Source organism: Sturnira hondurensis, unplaced genomic scaffold, assembly GCF_014824575.4.
Source record: "Sturnira hondurensis isolate 20B ecotype Veracruz unplaced genomic scaffold, ASM1482457v3 Scaffold0022215, whole genome shotgun sequence".
NCBI lineage: Eukaryota > Metazoa > Chordata > Mammalia > Chiroptera > Phyllostomidae > Sturnira > Sturnira hondurensis.
In genome coordinates, this window is record NW_028094846.1 from 8,309,033 (window position 1) to 8,328,265 (window position 19,233).

At 53.6% G+C, this 19,233-nt stretch overlaps 1 protein-coding gene across 5 annotated transcripts in view; it reads right to left on the minus strand.

Annotated features, from left to right (window-relative positions):
- The window catches only part of SEC16B (SEC16 homolog B, endoplasmic reticulum export factor), a 44,439-nt gene that overhangs the window by 6,532 nt on the left and 18,674 nt on the right, over positions 1-19,233 (minus strand). For all 5 annotated transcript variants that reach the window (XM_037035226.1, XM_037035227.1, XM_037035230.1 and 2 more), the window contains exons 10-20: positions 18,793-19,026; positions 15,947-16,044; positions 14,103-14,184; positions 11,464-11,581; positions 10,158-10,269; positions 8,548-8,653; positions 6,629-6,769; positions 5,409-5,522; positions 4,513-4,585; positions 2,915-3,214; positions 2,031-2,098 (exon numbers count right to left, since the gene is read on the minus strand). In XM_037035226.1, coding sequence (XP_036891121.1) covers positions 2,031-2,098; positions 2,915-3,214; positions 4,513-4,585; positions 5,409-5,522; positions 6,629-6,769; positions 8,548-8,653; positions 10,158-10,269; positions 11,464-11,581; positions 14,103-14,184; positions 15,947-16,044; positions 18,793-19,026 — 1,446 coding nt within the window. The remainder of the gene's footprint in view (positions 1-2,030; positions 2,099-2,914; positions 3,215-4,512; positions 4,586-5,408; positions 5,523-6,628; positions 6,770-8,547; positions 8,654-10,157; positions 10,270-11,463; positions 11,582-14,102; positions 14,185-15,946; positions 16,045-18,792; positions 19,027-19,233) is intronic.

Genomic DNA, 19,233 nt, shown 5'->3' on the forward strand with positions numbered 1-19,233 from the left:
GCAGAAAGTTTACCAGTGTAACCATTTCTAAGTGTAAATCCAGTGGCATTAGTATATTCACAACGTCATACCACCACCACCATTTCTAGAACTTTCCATTCACTTCAGTGGAAACTGTGCCCATTAAACACTCACTCCCCTTTTGCCCTGGTCACCTCTACTCTACTTTCTGTCTCACATCAATGGAGTCATACAACATTTGTCCTTCTGTGTCATATTTTACACTGTCCAAAAAAAAACCCATAATTGGTACAACCTTTGGAAAATACTTCAGCAATCTGTAAGAAAAGCTTTACAGTTTATCCCAAAGAGTGTAGCATTTACTCTGTGTACAACATACTGATTCTGTTTTTACAGGTATCATGAAAACATTTCACCCTTAAGACAGTACTGTGAGGTTGGTACAGCCACCACCCCCTTTCACAGAAGAGAAAACTAAGGCACAGAAAGGCGAAGCAACCTGTCAAAGGTCACAGGTAGTAAATGGCAGATAGGAACCCAAACTCAGGCAGGCTGGCTCTCTTCTAGGGATTTCCCCTAATTAAATAATCCAAGAAACAGACAAGGGCTTATACACCAGGATTCCCTCCACTGTGTTTAATATATGAGAGGAAGGGGAGAAGGAAGGAAGGAAGGGGAGAGGAAGAATAGGAAAGAAAAAAAGGAAAAGAGAGACAAGAAACAAAACGGTGAAGGCCAACAAACTAAAATCCGGCTCCTCTCCAGGGCCTGGCTTGTTAGCGCCCTCGCATTGCTCCCCGATTTCTAGACACAGGGCTTCTCTCGCTGCTCCCTGACAGCACCCAGTCGGCCCTGCTTGGGTGCTCCCTCTGCCCCGAGCCCCTGTTCCCAGGGCACTCCCCCAGTTCATGGTCACGCTCCAGGCTGACCTCGCTCAGGCCTCCTCAGGGACGCCCTCCCTGCCACCCCATGTAAAGTCAAATCCCTCCATGCACAGGGGGGTTCCTGTGGGCACCTCCACTAAATGGGAGCGCCGTGTGGACACCAGGTCTGGTTCCCTGTGTGTCCCCAGCCCCCATGACCATGCCTGCCATGGAAGCTCAGTATTTGTGAACGGACCAATAAATGGATGCATGAATGAATGAATGCATGAATGAATGAATGAATGTGCTTTCCTACAATGAAAAGTGCTTTCCACACCAATATTAAAAATCTTATTTATGAATGACATGGGAATATCTCATTTTATAGTGTTAAATACCAAATAGGAAGTAAAGCTGCATACATACGTATTCTTAACCATTTAAAAACATGTTGTTTGTGTGTGTTTATACATAGACACACATATGTGAGTATTGAAATAACCAACTATTTGACTTTGGGATTATGAGTGATATTAGCTTGATTATTTCTTTAGTTTTCTATAATTAAGAATGTATTACTTTTTCAGTTGGAAAAAGAAAAAGTAAAGTATACAGGTTTTTAAGACCTGTAGCCGGCTGATACTTGAGAAAGTTACGGGATACAACCGACCAACCAGGCAAAGCTGAGGAACACATCTTACATTTGGGACCAGTGCAGCCCTTGTTGGGAGAAGGGAACATCCATTCAACCGCTACATGACATCATCAATCAGACACGGTCACTTCTGCCAGTGACCTTACAGCATCACCGAGGACAAAAGACAGAGCTGCTGTAGACCTCTCTTGAGAGCAAAGCAAGGTAGAAATGAAAGAAAAGAACCACCCAGAGTCCCCCAGGACGGGGCAGGGCGTGGCGAGTGTTTGGTGTGACGGTAAGAAGAACGTGTCTGACAGAGCAGCCCTGTGAGGCCAGAACTACACCCGGCCCCACTGCCCCGGCTGGGGTGGGGGACATAGGCAGGTGGGACCGAGCGTCTGGGAACACAGTGTCCCCATGTCTCAGGACTCAGTGGGGAGGACATGAGCACAAACAAGGTGCAGTGGGGAAGGACGGGCCAGGGCCGGGCAGAGGAGGGAGTGTGCGTGTGGCGGAGCCACCTGGTGACGAGGAAAACCTGATGTTCGGGGCCGGCTTCATCCTCTTACCTGTGGTTCAGAAACCACCTCAGGACCGTCAGGATGCTGGGAAGTGTCTGGAGACAACGTGTTCTCTCCTGCGGCACAAAAAGAAACAGATGTCATGATTCGCGATTGTACCTGTCCCGACCGTCCTGGGGAAGGTAATGGGGGCAGTGGGCTCTCCTAACTGTGAAGCAGCCAGAGCTCCGAGCCCGAAGCCCCAAGCATAGCACACTGGACATAAGGACCCCTTGCCCGGCCCTCTCAAATCAATTTCAGCTGCCCCAGGACATGCCGGTCACCCTTCCTCTACCCTGGACACCACATTGTTCCTCAGGAACCCTGGCAATCGGGGCCACATCAAGCTAGGACCCGGGGTCCTCCCTGGCCAGACCACTTCCTCCCTTTGAGTGTCCCGTGGTGGGCAGGCCTTTATCTGAGGAGGTCTGAGAGCTGATCCAACTGGCTGGCCTCCCGCACTTCCCTGGCGACACCCAGCACGGCTCGCCCACTCTCAGCCCTGCTGGCCAAGGCCGAATGGGCCTAGGACACCCGGGACCCGGACAGGAGCATGGGTCTCTGTGGGCAGCGAGCTCTTGGACTTCGGTAGGAGGACTTGACCTTCACCACAGCTCTCCACCCTGCAGCCTCTCTCCTAGAAACTATGTGATGCTGGGGAGGGCCGGTGGGGCTGTTGTCCGCCTTGCTGTGCTTGTCCCAGTAGAGAGCAAGCTCCCTCGCATGTGTGCAGAGCACCAGCACCAGAGCCAACACACAGTAGGCCCCCTGTCACGTGCATACCCCCCCCCATTCAGGTCTTTCCCGGCTCCCCACTGGCCCCTGCCTCCTCTCGTCTGCTCCCTCCCTCCAGACCTGCTCACCCCAGCCTGCCAGCCCAGCACAGGCCTTACCAGGAGGCAGCTGTGTCCCGTGGGCCTCCTCCCAGGCTCTTCCTCCGGGAGCCTCTGTCACAGCCAAGCCACCACTGAGCCCCGGCAGGTGGGTCTCGGGAACTGAGTAAAGAGGCACTGGGACCTCCGTCTGTCCCCAGTCTCCTCCTGATGGGTAGGAGCCTGGCTGGAGTGAAAAGGGCTGCTGGGGGCCCGGCCGGACCAGGCCCGTGGGCTCCACTGTCGGCCACAGGGCTGAGGGGTCTGCAGTGGCTTCTGAGTCACCTCGGTGTTCCGAAAGATCCTGGTAGAAAGTGTTCTCTAAGGATACAGGGCAAGGAGAAAGAGATGAGACCTGAACCGCTGCATTTGCACGTGCTAATCACCCCACATTATGTACGTTCCTGCCCACATCCTTGTTGGAAAGTGGTCGCGAGAACAGGCCCCTTGACGTGGCTGCCATGGATGTGACGGCAAGCACCGCACAGCCATTGTGGTGCCGCCGCTCACGGCTTGTGACGCAGAGTTCAGACAGGTGTTTCACTCCCGCCTTGGGCGAGCTCCGAGCGTTCAACCGGGGTTGGGAGGCGGAAGTTACCACCTTCTGTAACGCCACACTTTTTTGTTTTCAGAGAAACTTTCTCCTTCAAGGATTTCCTGACGGGCTTGGGTGTTTAAAACTCAGAAAGATTCCAGTTAAAATGCCCATTGGGCCGCAGAAATGATGGCTTTGCTTTTACGGAACAGGAGCGGTGGCCTTGGTTCTGGCTCCGCCGTTCTGCCAATGAGACAGGCTAGAGGTGGATGTGTACCATGACTGGCCCAAGGTCACGGCGTAGGACGGGGCGACAGTCCCACCTGCTCGGTTGGGTGACAGGAGACACAGCTGCTTCCTAGCAGAAGTGGCCGTTCAGAGACACCCAGCCTGGCTCTCCTCCAGCCCTTGACCTTCACAGATTCTGCGACTCAGCAGCAACGCCAAGAAATGGAAACCCAGACCTGCCCTGCCAGCCTCCCCCCTTCACTCATCCCTGAAGGAAGAGGTAAAAGCTGGGGAAAGGCCGGGAGCAAAGAGACGAGGCCTCGTTCTGACTCCACCGTGGCACGTCATTTGGGAAAAGGGCACGGAATTAATCGGGGCCGATGAGGTGGCCCAGCCAAACCCAGAGGTGTCCCGAGGGGGAAGGAAGCGTGCACTGAGACGCTCTGGAACGTATTTCACGTGTGTGTGGCAGCCGATCGCGCAGCGTCTGGAGATCTCCGAACAGCCCGACACCAGCGTGAAACAGAGGTCGCGCGCCGTCTCTGACCTCGCGAAATGTATTCAGCCGGGGAGACGGCAGGACAGAGATGAAGCAGTTAGAGAGGGATAGGAAGTGACAAGTGTTAAAACCTGAACACGAAGCAGAAGCTCTGATAGCGTGAGGACTCAGAAGCACCGGGACGACCGCGGCTGCGGGCACGGCGTGGGGATGACACCCGGACCATGGGGTCAGCCTGACACAGGCCATGAAAAAGGGGCAGGACGGGAGGGGCGGGTGCATCTTAAGTGACGCTGCCTCCTGTCACCAGATCCCAAGGGTCAGCTACTTAGACACTCGGCTCGACAGTTTGGGTACCTGTTGTTCCTCGGGCTCCCGAAATATCCAAGCGAGCGGAACGGGGTTCCCCAGGGGCTCCTGCTACCTTGTGCTTAATTGAGATAAAGGAAAACCCTTTAAGCCACACAAAGGGAAACAAGAACAGGGAACGATGGTTTAAACATTAAGTCAAAAAGAAACTTGAGGGTCACCAAGGCGAGGAAACCTCAGTGGAGTGCCAGGGACTGGTGGGGAAGGTGGGGGGTAGGAGGGGTGGGTAGCAGCCTCAGCCCTTCCTGTCTCCTAGCTCTGCTCAGAGCAGGCAGAGACCCAGGACCGGGAGACTGGGCCACTGTGTCCCCTCCAGGAAGGGGCAAGCACGGGAAACCGGATGCCCCGGAGTTGGCAGCATGTGGACGGAGTAAGGGCCACGGGTACCTTAAAAACTCCACCCCATCCTTTCTCAGAAGGAGTGGGAGAAAGAAAATGGAGGAAGCCCTGTTCCAATCATCGTTACAATTACGACCGGCAGCTTTCACAATTGTCAGGACAAAAAGGAAAGGCCCGGAAGTCTTTTAAGCAATCGCCCTACGTTACATGAAAGAGGCGTGCACACACTGTGATCCGTCCTTCCTAAAGGAGCGGAAGCCTTGATCCTCATAAAACGTATTTTCTGGGGCCTCGGGCGGGTGGCAGGCATGATTTTGAAAAGGGCCCCACCCTCTTGCAAGCGAATAATGGAACACGTCTCCGCCCAGGAGAAAGGCCGAGGTGTGGAGCTGAGTGCCGACCCCTCCCAGGTCAGACCGGGCCTCCGGGGTCTGACTTGCCAAGGGGGGGACTTGCCAAGGTCAGTGCCTGTGCCCTCTGTGTAAACGGGAGCTCAGCGGGGAGCAGAGAGCTCCCCACACCGATGCCGCCCCAGGCCCACTCACCTCCAATTCCTTGTGCAGCTTCCGAAGGCTCATGAGCCATTCGGGCTCCAGGTCCCGGTCCCCGCGGCGTCTCTCTGACAGCAGAGGATCCGACAGCTTCAGTTTCTCGGCTAGCTGTGCCAGGTGTGCAGGCAGGTCGGGGGCAGAGAGTACGGGAAGGGAACCGGGGGGAGACGAGTAAGTAAGAGAAACGGCAAGAAAATGGGGGAAGACACACTCAGGGAAAAGGAGGAGGCGCCGGAACTCGCTCGTAAATTAGATCACCATGTGTAACCAAGAGAGAGCACATGCAGCAGGTATGTCTGCAAAACTGCAACATGCAAACGCCATGAACCCCCCCTGGTGTCAGATGCTAAGTGAAATGTGAGGAGAAACTGTTACTCGGCTGCATTGCGTAAGTGCTTCTCAAACTCCCACGCTCCTCGGACCACCTGGGACCTTGTGGAAAGGCTGACTCTGATGCCAGGACTCTGGGTGGCGCCCAGGTGACACCTGTGCCCGCTGGTTGGGGGACTACTTCGTATCGTAAGACTCTATCCCACTATTAAGTTTCGGAACTTTCCTCCTTCTCCACACCGGGTGCCTGAGCTCACTGCTAACATCACCCTACGGCAGAAAGCTCAGAGCAAGGAGGCTCAGCACCACAGGTCTTATTGGTTACCGACCCTCACCTAAAGCAAAGCAAAAATTAACAGCAGGCTGCCTTTTTACTCTCCAGCTAAGACATTTTTTTTCAATTAATTGGAACTCTTTGCCTGATTTTCTTTCCCCCCGGAACTAAAAGTTGATATGTTTTGTCTTTTAAGTATATTAAACATGTGATAAAGTATTCCGTGCATTTAGAAGCATTTTAATGAGGAGCATTTCCTATTTTCATCACTAAAATATGTTCTCTAAGTGTAGCTTTTATAATTAGAATGTTCCACCTTAACGTGCCGTGTTATTGTACCAGAAAAGCAGATGCAAGAATGGATGTCTTGCATTGCATGTGCCCAAGCCTCCAGCCCCCCTGCCGTGCCCCCACCCATAGCAGCCTTCTTTGCTCAGTGTCAGGCCTCGGCTTATCAGGTCTGGGCATGCACGCACGGTCAAAGTCAGCCCCGGGCTCCCGTTCCACAGCAGGCTCAAAGGAGACAAAACGTGGGCCTAAGCCACTTGGCAATCGCTGGCTCTGAACGCTGAAGATAAAACAGGCGCAGAGAACCCTTTAAGAAGCTCACCTTGATGAGCTCTACCAACAGTACCGGATGACTGCTCTCTCCCTGGCTAAGCAGGGCTGCGCCAACGGCTTCACAGTAATGCAGGGCCTGGGAGGCAAGGCCGAAATCTGCCAGCCGGGAGGCATACAGGAGCTTATACACCTGCGAGGAGGAACAGGGCCGGTGAGAGGTCCACCCAGGCAGGGGTAGACAGAGAGGAAGGAAGCCAGCAGGCTGCCAGCTTCCTGTGACTCTGGCGTCTAAGTACCAAGGAGGGCCTAGTGCCATTCGGGGCGTTCTATCCGTGCATGGGCCCAAGGCCAAGCGCAGCCCGAAGCTCCTAGAGAAAGGGGTGGAAGTCACATCCCTCCGTCTCTCGAGCCCTGGTCACCATGGAAATGCGGCCTACTCTCCTGGAAAGCCACGAGGGGCACAGGGCCAAATGCCGGGGCGGGGGGTGTGTAAAAGAAACAATGGCTGGTGCCGGGGCTTAAAGCCCACGGGGGAGTGTGGACGGGCGTGGGTGGGCATTCCCAGAAGCAAGCGTCACAGGTCGAGATGGACCCTGAGGGCCCGGCAATCAGGCAGACCCAAGTTCAAGTCCCAGCTCCCTGCTGGGCAAGGAGCACTAGCAATGACCCCGCCCCTCTGTGCCTCAGCACAGGTGGGGACAATAATACCCCCTCTCAGCTGGCTGTGGCGAAGACTAAATGACTGGATNGTGCGGACGGGCGTGGGTGGGCATTCCCAGAAGCAAGCGTCACAGGCCGAGATGGACCCTGAGGGCCCGGCAATCAGGCAGACCCAAGTTCAAGTCCCAGCTCCCTGCTGGGCAAGGAGCACTAGCAATGACCCCGCCCCTCTGTGCCTCAGCACAAGTGGGGACGATAATACCACCTCTCAGCTGGCTGTGGCGAAGACTAAATGACTGGTTCTGTGTAAAGTCCTGAGAGCAAATGATATGCAAGAGATGTAAGCCCATAGCTCTGACCCCTGTTCCCTCCTCCAGGAAGGGGAATGGGCGGACATCACACCGGCCTCATGAGGCTGGCAATACACAAGGTATGAAAGCCTAGTGCTACGCACAGGGAGCACATTCTCAGAAACCTGTTCTTCTCGTCTCTGCCAGCCCGGAGCTCATGAGAGGCGGGCAGACTCGGGAAGGAAAGGGCAGGGAGGCCAAAGGCCTGCACCCCGAGGCGCCGGTCAGCAGGGTGCGTTGGAGCCCCCGGGGCTCTGGGGAACTGCAGAAAGAAGTCACGAACGGGGTCGTTTCTCCGTGCATAGGAATTCATTCATCGTCAAGGTCTGCTTTGGTTTGCGTCCCGTGTTCTGAGGTGCGTGTGTGTGCCTGCGTGTTTGTGCGTGTGTGTCACTGCCACCGTGTCACGGAAGCAGGCGCTGAAAGAGTCTTTATGAATTGAAAGTGACAAGAGAGCCTCCCACAGGGAAGCTGAAGAGAGAGGTTGGAACCTGTGAAGGACAAGGCCACCGGCACCGAGGAAGCCCTCGGGGAGGAAGGCAGGATGGGGGCCAAGGATGGAGCAGGGAGTGATTTCCAGGGTCTGAAGACGGAAGAGTCCCTGGAGGTCAGAGAAGCAGGACAGCAGCGTGGAGCAGGGTGAGCAGCCCACCGGCTGGGGCCTTCAGGCCCACGCCCGCTGCACAGCCAGGACCCCGGGCAGGATTTTCATCGGCCAGAACCAGGCGGGGGCTTCGAGCAGACACCACTGCAGTATTTTGCTTGCCTATCTTAAAACTCAGACATTTAGGGGACCTAGAGAGAAATCCTAACCCTCCCCACGCTCAAGCACATGAGGAAAAGTTGGTAGGTGCCTTGGCCCCGCTCGTCTGTGCCAAAGAACAGAGCTGGAAACCCAGCTGCCCGCCACCGTGGAGACAGCGCAGGTGCCAGCCCGGCCTCGCGTGGGTTCGGTTACCTGGAAAGAAGGGATGAAGGCCTGGGGGAGGCCCAGCAGCTGGCAGTACTCGAATATTTCCGTCCTCTGGATGGCCTCCGTGGTTGCAAACCTCAGAAACTCTTGACTGAAACCAGGGAAGAACAATAAGAGATTGAGGTGGGGGCAGGGGAGGAAGATGAGTCCCAGCAGACAGTGGAACACCAATGTCAACCATCCTGGTCCTCAGCAGAGTCCCAGTCCTGGAGGGGAAAGGGCTCTGGGCCTCCAGAGGGAAGGCTCTCCCCCTCCACTCCCCTCTGTTCTGGGGGACGACCAGAACTCTGCCGGGGCCAGCCCCATGGGAAGCTGTAAGGGGAAGGCTGCGGAAATAGGGAAGGGGCTCATCCCTTGCCCTCCTCGCTGGAGGGTCCGTGAGGCAGGCTGCCGTCCCTCCCAGCTCACCTGAGTGCCCCGAAAGCCTAGCATGTGCTGCTGTCACGGGCCACCCCCAGCCTGAGCCCAAGGGCACAAAAGAGGGAGCGAGGTGACACTCTGGGAGCACCTATCAGAGCTGGCATGGCATTGAACAGGGAGGGTCACGGAGCCAAAAACCAACCCTGGTCCCTGTGCTGGGTGTTCCTTCAGCCAGTGAGGAAGCCGACCGGGTCAGTGTGACCCAAGGGGCCGCCCGAGTCCCTTCGTGCCCCACGTGTCTCCCTCCACAGCTCTCCACTGTCACCAGGACCGTCCCTGGCATCACGACTCCCTCTGCAGACATCTCCTCTTGCCACACAAACCAGCCGAGAGACGTGTGAACCGCACCCTCTTACAGAGGAGCTTCTCTGACAAGCTCACCACAGGCTATCCGGGGCCAGAGCCCCAGGGCCACACGGCGTGTGCGTCTGCAGGCAGTTGGTACAGTTACTAAAATAAGGGCTTTGCAGCCGCCGCACAGTCTGGCCTCCAAGTCTAACTTGACCCCACAGCAGCTGTGCTATCTTAGAAAAGTTCCTCAACCTCTCTGTGCCTTGGTTTCCCTCCTCTAGAAAGTGAAGATTAAACAGAACATTCTCTTCATGGGGTAAATTTGTAGTGATGGAAGGAAAGAGTGCAAACAAAATGACTGACACAGGGCTCAGGAAATGTTCATTATTACAGGGCCGGAGGAAAACGAGGTCCAGAAATGGAGGAAACACCTAATGTCAGAGCCCAGAGAGAATGAGTGACAGGTGGAACTCGGAGGAGCCTATGCACGAAGGCAGGGGTGTAGGAGCTAAACAAAAACTTCTTCCACTTTCCGGTTTTGCCCAGGGCTGCCTAACACAGCGCCACAAGGCGCTCACGCTATTTCATGAGAGACAGACCCCAGTCATGGAGCCAGGGCGCCACCCAGTGGCCAGAGGCGCACAATACAACCCCAGGGCGCCAGCTCCCACCAAAGGCCCCCTGGTGGTGTGAAGCGGCACCTGCTGGGCCTCCCCTTGCCCAGACCTGAGCGGAAACAAGTCCCAGAGAAGGGGACCAGCGGTAGCTGGGATTCACAGAAAAGAAAGCGGGAAATAGAGCCATGAAACCCAACAAGCGCTAAAGCACACCCCTAGAAAACAAAACTCCCCTTCCCGTCTCCTGTGTCCCGAGAGATCGCATACCTGTGGCTACTGCCCAGCAGGGCCAGGTGGTCTGTCTTCACCGTGTAGTGGCCGAAGGGCACGCGAGCCACGAGGTAGCAGAAGTGAGCCGCCTCCACCATCCCCTTCCCGGCTGCAGGGGGAGGACAAGCCCCAGTCATGAAACGCGATGCGCCCCCGTGGGGACATCTGGGTGGGAGGGGAGCCCGCTGAAGTTGGACTCAGACGCCGATCAGAGGGGACAAGCCCCACAGCCCCCAAACCACCCCACCCTCGGTTTCCTTCCGCACCACGTGTTTGGCCTCCGACACTCCATTTCAGTTCTCTGCAGCTAGAATGGGGCACTGTTTCGCCTTGCCTCTAATGGATTTCTGAGTAGGGATTTTCTAAGCATGTGAGTCCTTCCTGAGGGCAAGGAGTGAGAACGGATGCCTACACCGGAGGGAAGACGTGGACCACTTTTTAGGAGGAGCCGCGTTTAAAACCAGGCTTCTTGGCCACCTAACACATTCCCTGCAGAAATCAAACAATGGGAAGGCCTTTCCCCGGTGCTCAGAAAAATCACATTAATTACCAAACTGTTCCCGGGTTTAAAGTGCCCTCCCACGCACTTTCCATTACCTCCAAACTGAAGTTCATTCAAGCAGGTGAAGTACCTAACACAGCGCCTGGCACCCAAGGGCTCAGCACAAAGTGTCGCTTTGTAGCCGGGGGCTGAGTGACCTGCTGTCTGACTTGGCACAATTTCACACAAAGCTATTTTAAGTTTAACAGAGTCGTACTTCACTAAGGTCCACAAAGAGAACCATGGTTTCTCCATGTTCTGCCCCTGGACCAAACCTGAGAGTCACTGATCTGAACCATTCAATCCTCCCCAAGTGTTCATCAGGCCGAGTTCACAGAGTGGTGCTAGGAATAAAGTGTACACAACTACCCAGGGTAGTTCAGGCAAAAATGGAATTTCCTGTCTGCTCGCACTGAGTCACTGAAGGACTAACGGCCACAGGGGGGACATGCCCCATGTCCTAACTCATCTTCTGGGAAGTCTGACCAGAATAGAAGGTCCCCCGTTGAGAGAGCTGCAAACTCCAATCTCAGGGCCTGGCCTGCCCTGGCATACCGCCTGTTTTCTGGGGAACAGAGAGGCGAGAAGGACGCTCCTTTCTCTGGACTTTCTGTCTCCAAAACACTGAGGCTCCTGGGTCAAAGGCAAGCTGGAGCCATAGTCTTGGACCCTCCACTGAACCTGAGAACCGAAGCACGGATGTGCTCCGCCCAGAGCTACCCTAGAGGGGAAGGCAGGGACGGTGTGCAGGCTTCTGCTTACCCAGGGTGTCCCCCATGGTGACGATGGCACGCCGATGCAGCTCTGGCTCCCCAGCCTGATTCGACAGGATCACTGCCAGGTGAGGCCTCCAGTCTCCCCACTGCTTGTCCCCACAACTCTGAGAAGGGGCGGGGGCGGGGGGCAGAAAGGAAGGTTCACTGAGCAGGGTAGCCCTGGCCAGGATGGAGGTGGGGAGGGCTGTTGTCCACTTCCCGGCATGGGGGACTTCAGGGAACACCCGCCACACTGCTGGCCACACCGCCGCTCTCGACTTCAAGTTCTCTTTTTAAAAAACAAAACCCCCAGATGGATAGACAGACAGACAGGTATACACCCGAGCCCACGGAGCGATAACATAGGTAAAATGTCACTGTTCGTCACCAATTTTCAAACTTCTTCCTGGTGCCCCCAATCCCAACAGCTGGCGGGGGGGGGGGGGGAGGAAAANCAGCGGGGGGGGGGGGGGGGGGATGAAAATGAGACCCTGATGTGTCAGTGGGAGAAGAGTCCACATTAGCGTCAGAAGTCAGGGGGACACTGGGCGTCTTCATACCTTACAAATGGCTCCTGTCCTCTGGTTTTACAAAGCTGTCACATACCTCACCTTCTTTAATCTTCACAGCAACCCTACCGCCACTTGGAGAAGGACAAAAATCCAGCCAAGCGGCCCCACCCCATGCGTTCCTAGCCAAGAGCTACACCCACTTCCCTCTGGTGACAATGCAAAGGCAGAAGATGTCCACCAGGGGGCAGTAGAACATACACAAAGACCACACAAAGGTGCTTTTCCTACCCTCTGGCCCTGGGGCCACCTTCTCCTGAATGAAGGGAGGTTCCAGGGCAGGAAACATCGATAAAAGACACAACATAAAGTCACAGGAGTAACACGGGCCCCGATTCAACTGGAGTCCAGCCTCTTACTAGCTATGCGACCTTCAGCGAGCTTTTACATGTGCGTAAACCTTTGTTCCCTGGTCTCGTAAATGGAGATCATGATTTCTACCCCAGAGGGTTATTGCTGATAATAAAATGAGATAGGAAGGTACAGCCCAATGCACAGTGCTGCACACTTGGTTTGCACTTTATAAATCACGTGCAGGTGCAAACACACGCGCGTGCACACACACGCCCAGCAAAGAAAAGAGGGAATTTGCAGACCTGTCTCTCTTCCGATCGTTACCTCAGGCGGGTAGAGATGGACGGTAATACCCAAGCTCTGGGTGTCAGAACCATTCACAAATCCTTGGTCCTTGTAATTATCCCAAGGAAGCAAAGATGCTTCATGCGACTCCATTTTATGGAGTCAACTCTTTGTTGACCTGGGCAATGCAGTGCAAACATGAAGGACGAGGATAATCAGTCACAAGCCCAGGAGGAGCTGTGGCTTATTGCACTCGGACCGTGGACCACTCCCCGCGCTGAGCGTTCCTTCCAGGAACGGTCCCCCACTGTGGGTACTGTTATCCCCACCTTAACGCGGGAGCCAGGCCCTTTCTTGCTGGAGCTGAAGAAAGCAAGAAAAGAAAGGCCTCTGCTAAAAATAGTGAAACCTTAGAAGTCATTCTTCTGTCTCCTCCACAAGCAATTTTTAAAAATCCCTGTAAAGCAGACATATGGAGAGAGAGCTAGAGAGAGAGACAGAGAGCGAGCGAGCGAACATTTATTCACTAATTTCAGCCAGCCAGGCACGGCGGTTGACGTGTTCAGATATCACCTCCCTTTAATTGTCACAGTAGGTCCATCGGGAGTGGGAGAAAAATCAAAGAAACGGGGACAAAAATGAAGAGAACATAAAAGCGAACAGACGCCACTGAGAACACAAGAAGGGACGCCCAAGGTAGAAACTAGAAGCTCAAAAAAAAGAAGAAAGAAAGGAAGGAAGCGAAGTTTTTTTTTAATTGCATGAGGTGCCTGTAAATGGAGTTTCTGAAAAGAAAACCAAAATAATAGAGCAAAACAATCACTGAAGGATATAATGCAAGAAAACTTTTCTGGACTGCAAGATACGAATACACGTATCTGAAAAGCGTGCTGTATAATTCCACAAGAAAAGCTGACCCAAGCAGCCGATGAACACGTAGCCTAGTTACCGGACTTCAAGGATCAGGGAGGCCTACTTGGAGCAAACAGTCTGAGCCTCTCAAAATGGGACAGCTATCCAGCTGGCCTCGCACGTCTCCGGAGCCAAATCCAAGTCCAGGCAACGTGCAAAATTAAACGTGTCCAACTGTGAAGGGTCAAGGTGCAGGGGAGGAAAGGAAGAGGGCCTGTGGAAGCCTGGGCAACAGCCACGGGCTCTCCCCTTCTTCAGCTGAGCCCTTGTGGAAGGGCAGGGTCTCCGGCACCCGGCAGACCTGGGCTAACCCGACCCCATTCCCCACTCGCCCTGTGCGGTGGCTCCCCTCACACCTGAGTACCTGTTTTACCTCAGCCAAACAGGGACAGGAGTCCCCGCCTCCTCGCATTACATGAAATAACATGCACCAAAGTGCATAGCACAAGGTAGGCGATGAACAAACTCTTATTTTGATTTTTAATCATCAAAGCTACACCCCAGTTCCAGAGCCCCGAACTGGGAGCTCCACCCCCGAAAGCCCTAGGAGGCGGGTGTTGCCGGGGGGCCCTGTCCCGTAGAGTACCGTGGCTGCCTGGGGGATCCTCGAGGACATGAGCTGGAAGAGGGTCTGCAGAGGGTCGTTGAGTGCCAACGTGCTGGTGAAGCTGCAAGGAGAGGCGGCCGTCAGCGGGGACCCAGCCAGGAGGGCCTTTAACCCACTGCCCGGGAGGCACAGGGCCTTCTACATGTTTCTATTTGGTTTTAGCAGCTTCCTTTGGAACCAGAGTTTCTCTCTGCTTTCCGGTTGTGCCTTTCTCCCTCTCACTTTTGGGGGGTGGGGGGAAGGGCAGAATCTTCACTCTGCCACACACCCAGGCGGATCTCGTGGTTGGTCGGGGGAGTTTTTCTGCATGACACCCGAACTCTTGGGTAACCACTTCTGCATGGAGGGGACCCACCCACATTTCAAAGAGCCCCAGAGGGCCCCAGCAGTCAACCTGAACCTCTTCTCGGGGGGGGGGGGCCCTCCTTTCCAGCAAGCCCCCACCCTTCACCCCAGCACTCCTACAACTCCCAGCCCCCCGTTTTCCAGCTCATTGCCAGCCTGGGTCTGTAGTGCTTTTACTCACAGGCACTAAGCAGCCATTTCCAGTAACCAAAAAGGCATCAAACAGAGACCAGCAATGGTCCCCCTGATGACAAACCAAGAGATGCGCCCGGCAGGGATAGAATAAGCTCTAGAGCTGAATTGAAAGAGGTATTTTTCACAAGTCACTGGGCACCATCGAGAATCAATGGCCCGGGGAAAAAAATTGTAGCAGAAGCCTATGCTCCCACGCGGGGCAGTGGGAGACTGCTTTCCAAACCCCCGAGGAAAGTCGTCCGCTGTCTTATAGCTCGCCCTGGCCTCGCAGGCTCAGAGCACGTGGCGTGATGAAGTTCCGTGCTCTTCCCCACTCCAGCCCATGCGCGGGCCAAGTGCACGGCCACGGCGCCAGGGCCCAGGCAGCCACAGAGGCCATCATGAAGAGCGGGCTCCCGGGCAGCGTGACAGGTGCCAGCCCTACAGATGGAGCTTAGACTAGAGTGTCCGTCACCCCAGCCGACGCTCTGCTCCACGGGATGTGTGGCGATTTACACATAAGTGAAGCTAAGAGGGTTGCCCCGCCCGTGCTGTGTGTCTGTCCCAGGGCTGCTACCTAGGGTTGAAAGACCTTGCTCAGAAGCCCTCCTCCCGCACCCGCTAGACCTACCGCCTCCATCAGATCCAATTCTCTCTCGATGTTTCATCTGCCTTAGTCCGAACTCCTGGCTCTGAACTCACGCCTCCATTCCTGTCTCGTCCTGGTTTGGGCCTTTGGCCTTTGTCCTGGTCCACCGGGCACTCGGATCCTGGCGTACTGGCATGATTTCTGACTACAAGTATCCCTCAGTCCCGTAATCTCCCAGTGCCCTGGGTGAAGACTGCAGGATCTATAGACGCCTTTCCTGCCACAGCTCACGGTCCTGCTCCCCCACCTCCCTACCATCTTCTCAGCACCGACGTCTCCACTGCAAGACTGAGCAGTGGACATGCACTAACGCTCAGCGCTAAGGCCCCGTCAGTTAACCTTAGTGATCGTTCCTATGCCTTTGCTGATGGGACTGTCCAGAACAGCCCCCTCCAGAGACAGAGGCTGTCACCATGTAGAAACCCACTGGAAACCCTCACTCAGGGAGATATTGCTGAAACGTTCTCTTCACCGTCGCAGGTAGACAGAGCGTGTCTGTGTGTTGATCGTAAGAATCTGGAGAAGGGATCCCGGACAAATGCTCGGGGGGCGGGTGCCTCGATGCCTCCTGCATTTCTCCCACCATCACCCCCCCCCCAATTTGGTGGGGAGGCCTCTCCGCACCGCTGGTCTCCATTGCGAGTCCCCGGCTCACCCGTTCATGACCCAGCTGTAGGTCCTGGGGTCCATCTTGCTGGACAGGAACAAAGCGTGGCCCCACAGGTGGTTGTTCATGGCCCACTCCAAGGCTTCCTGGAAATGAAACATCACATCCCGGGTTGAGGTGTCACATCCCCCTCCTTCCTCTGACAGCAAGAACAAGCCACTGCGCTTAGGAGTCACTGCCCCCTGGGCAAGAGATGGGGCCTCCACAAGACTCTGAGCGCCCCTCTGTGGACACAAAACAAAAGTCACACAAAAGGGGCTTTTGCTGTTCTGTCTGTCCACGTTGTCCCTTTCTCCAGCCTTGACTTTGTCAGAATCCATGGTTCTCTTTCCTTAGCTGCTCCTCAAACATAGCCGCCACTTAGCCTAATCATTGCCGGCAAAGGCACGCAACACTCCTGTGGACCTGAGCGCCAAAAACGCGAGGAGCAGCTCCCCCCAAGGACTGGGTATCAGAATACAAGCGACAAGGCGACACAGCCTGCCCTCAGTGTCCTTGAGTTCCACACCCCCAGGTCCCACCAACCTCGTGCACCGCGGGTAGAGTAAACTGGAGACCCTTAGTCAGGCAAGTTTAAATAGCTACCAGAATCACAAACTGTCCGCCCCCGCAGAACACCTCCAGTTCCCAAAGTGTATCACACGTGTACTCTCGCACAAGGTGAAATGACAATGGCCGTGCGTTGCAGCCTCGTTGGTGACAGCAAAAGGCTGGACGTAGCCTAAATGTCAGGATACAAGGGTTTCATCCCCTATAATTGATCTACAGAGCCCCGTGCAGTCCTCGGGCACAACGAGGAAGATATTTACATATTACACGGGGCGGGGCTCAGCAAAATGCGGCCTGAGGGCCAGATTCTGCCCACACGCGAAGAATGGCTTTTGCGTTTTTAGATGGTTGGAAAAGTCAAAACACTATTTCGTGACCCGTGGAAGTTATCCAGGATCCGAGGACCTGCTGGACCACCACCACGCCGCGGGTTCACTCGCAGGCAGCAGAGCCCAGCCATCGCCAGCCTGGAGTATTTACGGCCTGTCCTGTTACCGGAAACACGTGCCAAGATATTTCGTTAAATAAAAAACAGAAGGTGACGAGGGGTGAACGCTATGCTATGAGAAAGGGAGAAAGTCATCTCACGCGCGTGCAACATCTCTGGATGTAGCTCAGGCAGAGACCCAGTGGCTGGGCGAGGGGCACCATTGCCCCCATTTTATCCTTTTTTAAATCTTTTGAACCAAATGGATTCAAATTGATTTTAATCATACATCCAAATATTACTAAGTTCATTAAAGACTTTCATAAAATGCGAGTTTGACTTCGAAATTAAACAAGGCGCAAGAGTAGGTAAATTTGTGAGTGATGAAAGCGTTAATTAGCTCAATGGGGGGATCCCTTTGCATAATATACCTGCGTTAAATCTTTACATTATACACTCTAAAATCTTACCATTTTATTTGCCAAATATATCTCAGGAAAAATTTAAATAATATAAAAATAAAGTTGTCTGATTTATATGTCAAAAAATTAAGCAAGACATCACTTCATCTGTGGAATGAAAGTATTCATATTGGCAGATACATCTTAGATACCGCGGGTGGGGATACAGCTTGTAACAAACGTTCTGGAAACTAATTTAGTGTGTATATTAAGATCTTTTTAGAAAATGCATGCCCTTCAACCTGGTGATGTCACTTTTAGGAATCTATCCTTAAAAAATAATAATGAAAAGATCCAGCAAAGACTTATGTGACAAAGGATTCAAACGGTATCATTTGTGATGGGTGACAAAAATGTAGATAGCCTACATAGTCAATAATAATGGATCTTAAATAAAATCAGATGCCGTCAAATGATGGGATAGTGCCCAGTCATTTGTAAACAGTGCATTTTAATGGCGTGGGAATGTTTCACCATATAACCTTAGGGAAAAAGACATACTTGTAGATATGATTTAATTTGCTTTCGAATATATATGCATAGAAAATGCTAGAAGGAAATCTATCAAAACGTTAGCTAGCAGAACATCCCGGCCATTGCCGCTTTGTTTCCGTGCAGTCCAAAGGTGTCTGGGACGTGTTCACTGCTGCTTATGCAGAAAGAGAAATAGATTTGTAACACACACCTTCTGATTTCAGGATACTTCTGTCATTTTGAAAAACTGGTAATTATTTTGTTTTACCCACACCGTCGTTAACTATGTAATTAAGTTCTGTTTGTGATATTTCAACGCCCAATATATTCAGAGGGTTTGAAAGATTATTAAGAAAAACACCACTCGAAGTTTGTTTTGCTTACAGATGGAATGAGAAAAACAGTCGCTTTCCTTTCCTTAACTAGAAATAGAGACTTGAAGATTATATTTCTTAATATCTATAGAGTTTGAGAAAACCAAATTGATCCAGATTCAAGAGTGATAAGCAAGAAACGATGATCTACATTTGAATTCTTTTTTACTCCTTAAATATCAGACTGAAAATGTGCTCCCTCGTGGTTTTCTTTTCTTCTTTGCACCTTCCTGAGCTGAAGTGCTATGAAATGGGTATAGATACAGAAGTTAACGCCTGCTTGGGTGTGGTTGGTCAGGTTAGGGTTAGGGTTAGGGTTGTTGTTACATATGGATGTAACAATTTACAGTTTTCATTTGAACGTTTCACCTAAACTGTCCCATGGTGTGCTTGAGTGTGATATTGTTATGTTACACGGTTACATGCTTACGATTTTGTAGCATGCGTCACTTGTGCGGGACCCTGTATCACCCCGCAGCCAGGAGGGCAGAGCGATGGGGACAGACCGCGGTCACTTTTTTAAAACAAGCCTGGCGGGGGCGCACTCGCCTTCTTCCTTCCGTAGTAGAGCAGTTTGGTGAATTTCTCCATAATCTGCGCAGGCGTCTCCACACTGGGGGGAATCTCCCCCGTGAGCAGGTTCGGGGTCCCCACGCTCAGCACCGGGCTGTTGTCCTCCTCCGTCAGGCTGATGAGATTGGCCACGGGCGGCTGCCTCTGGTACTTGTCCAGCTTCTTGCAGTCTTGCACCAGCAGCTCCGCAATGTCAGACCCCACCATGGACTGCAAGGCAAAGCCAGTGACAGGAGGGAGAAAGGATCCTCCTCCTCCTCCTCACGGCACAGCCCAGGCTGAAGAAGCAGACCCGGGAGTGCCTGCCTTCTTTGTGGGGAAGCCAGCCCTGGGTTGCTGTATCCCGTGGGGGTGCCACCAGGTTTCTGGGAACACCCACACTCTCACAGGCGTGCTGCCGCCTGGTGCAGTGACCCA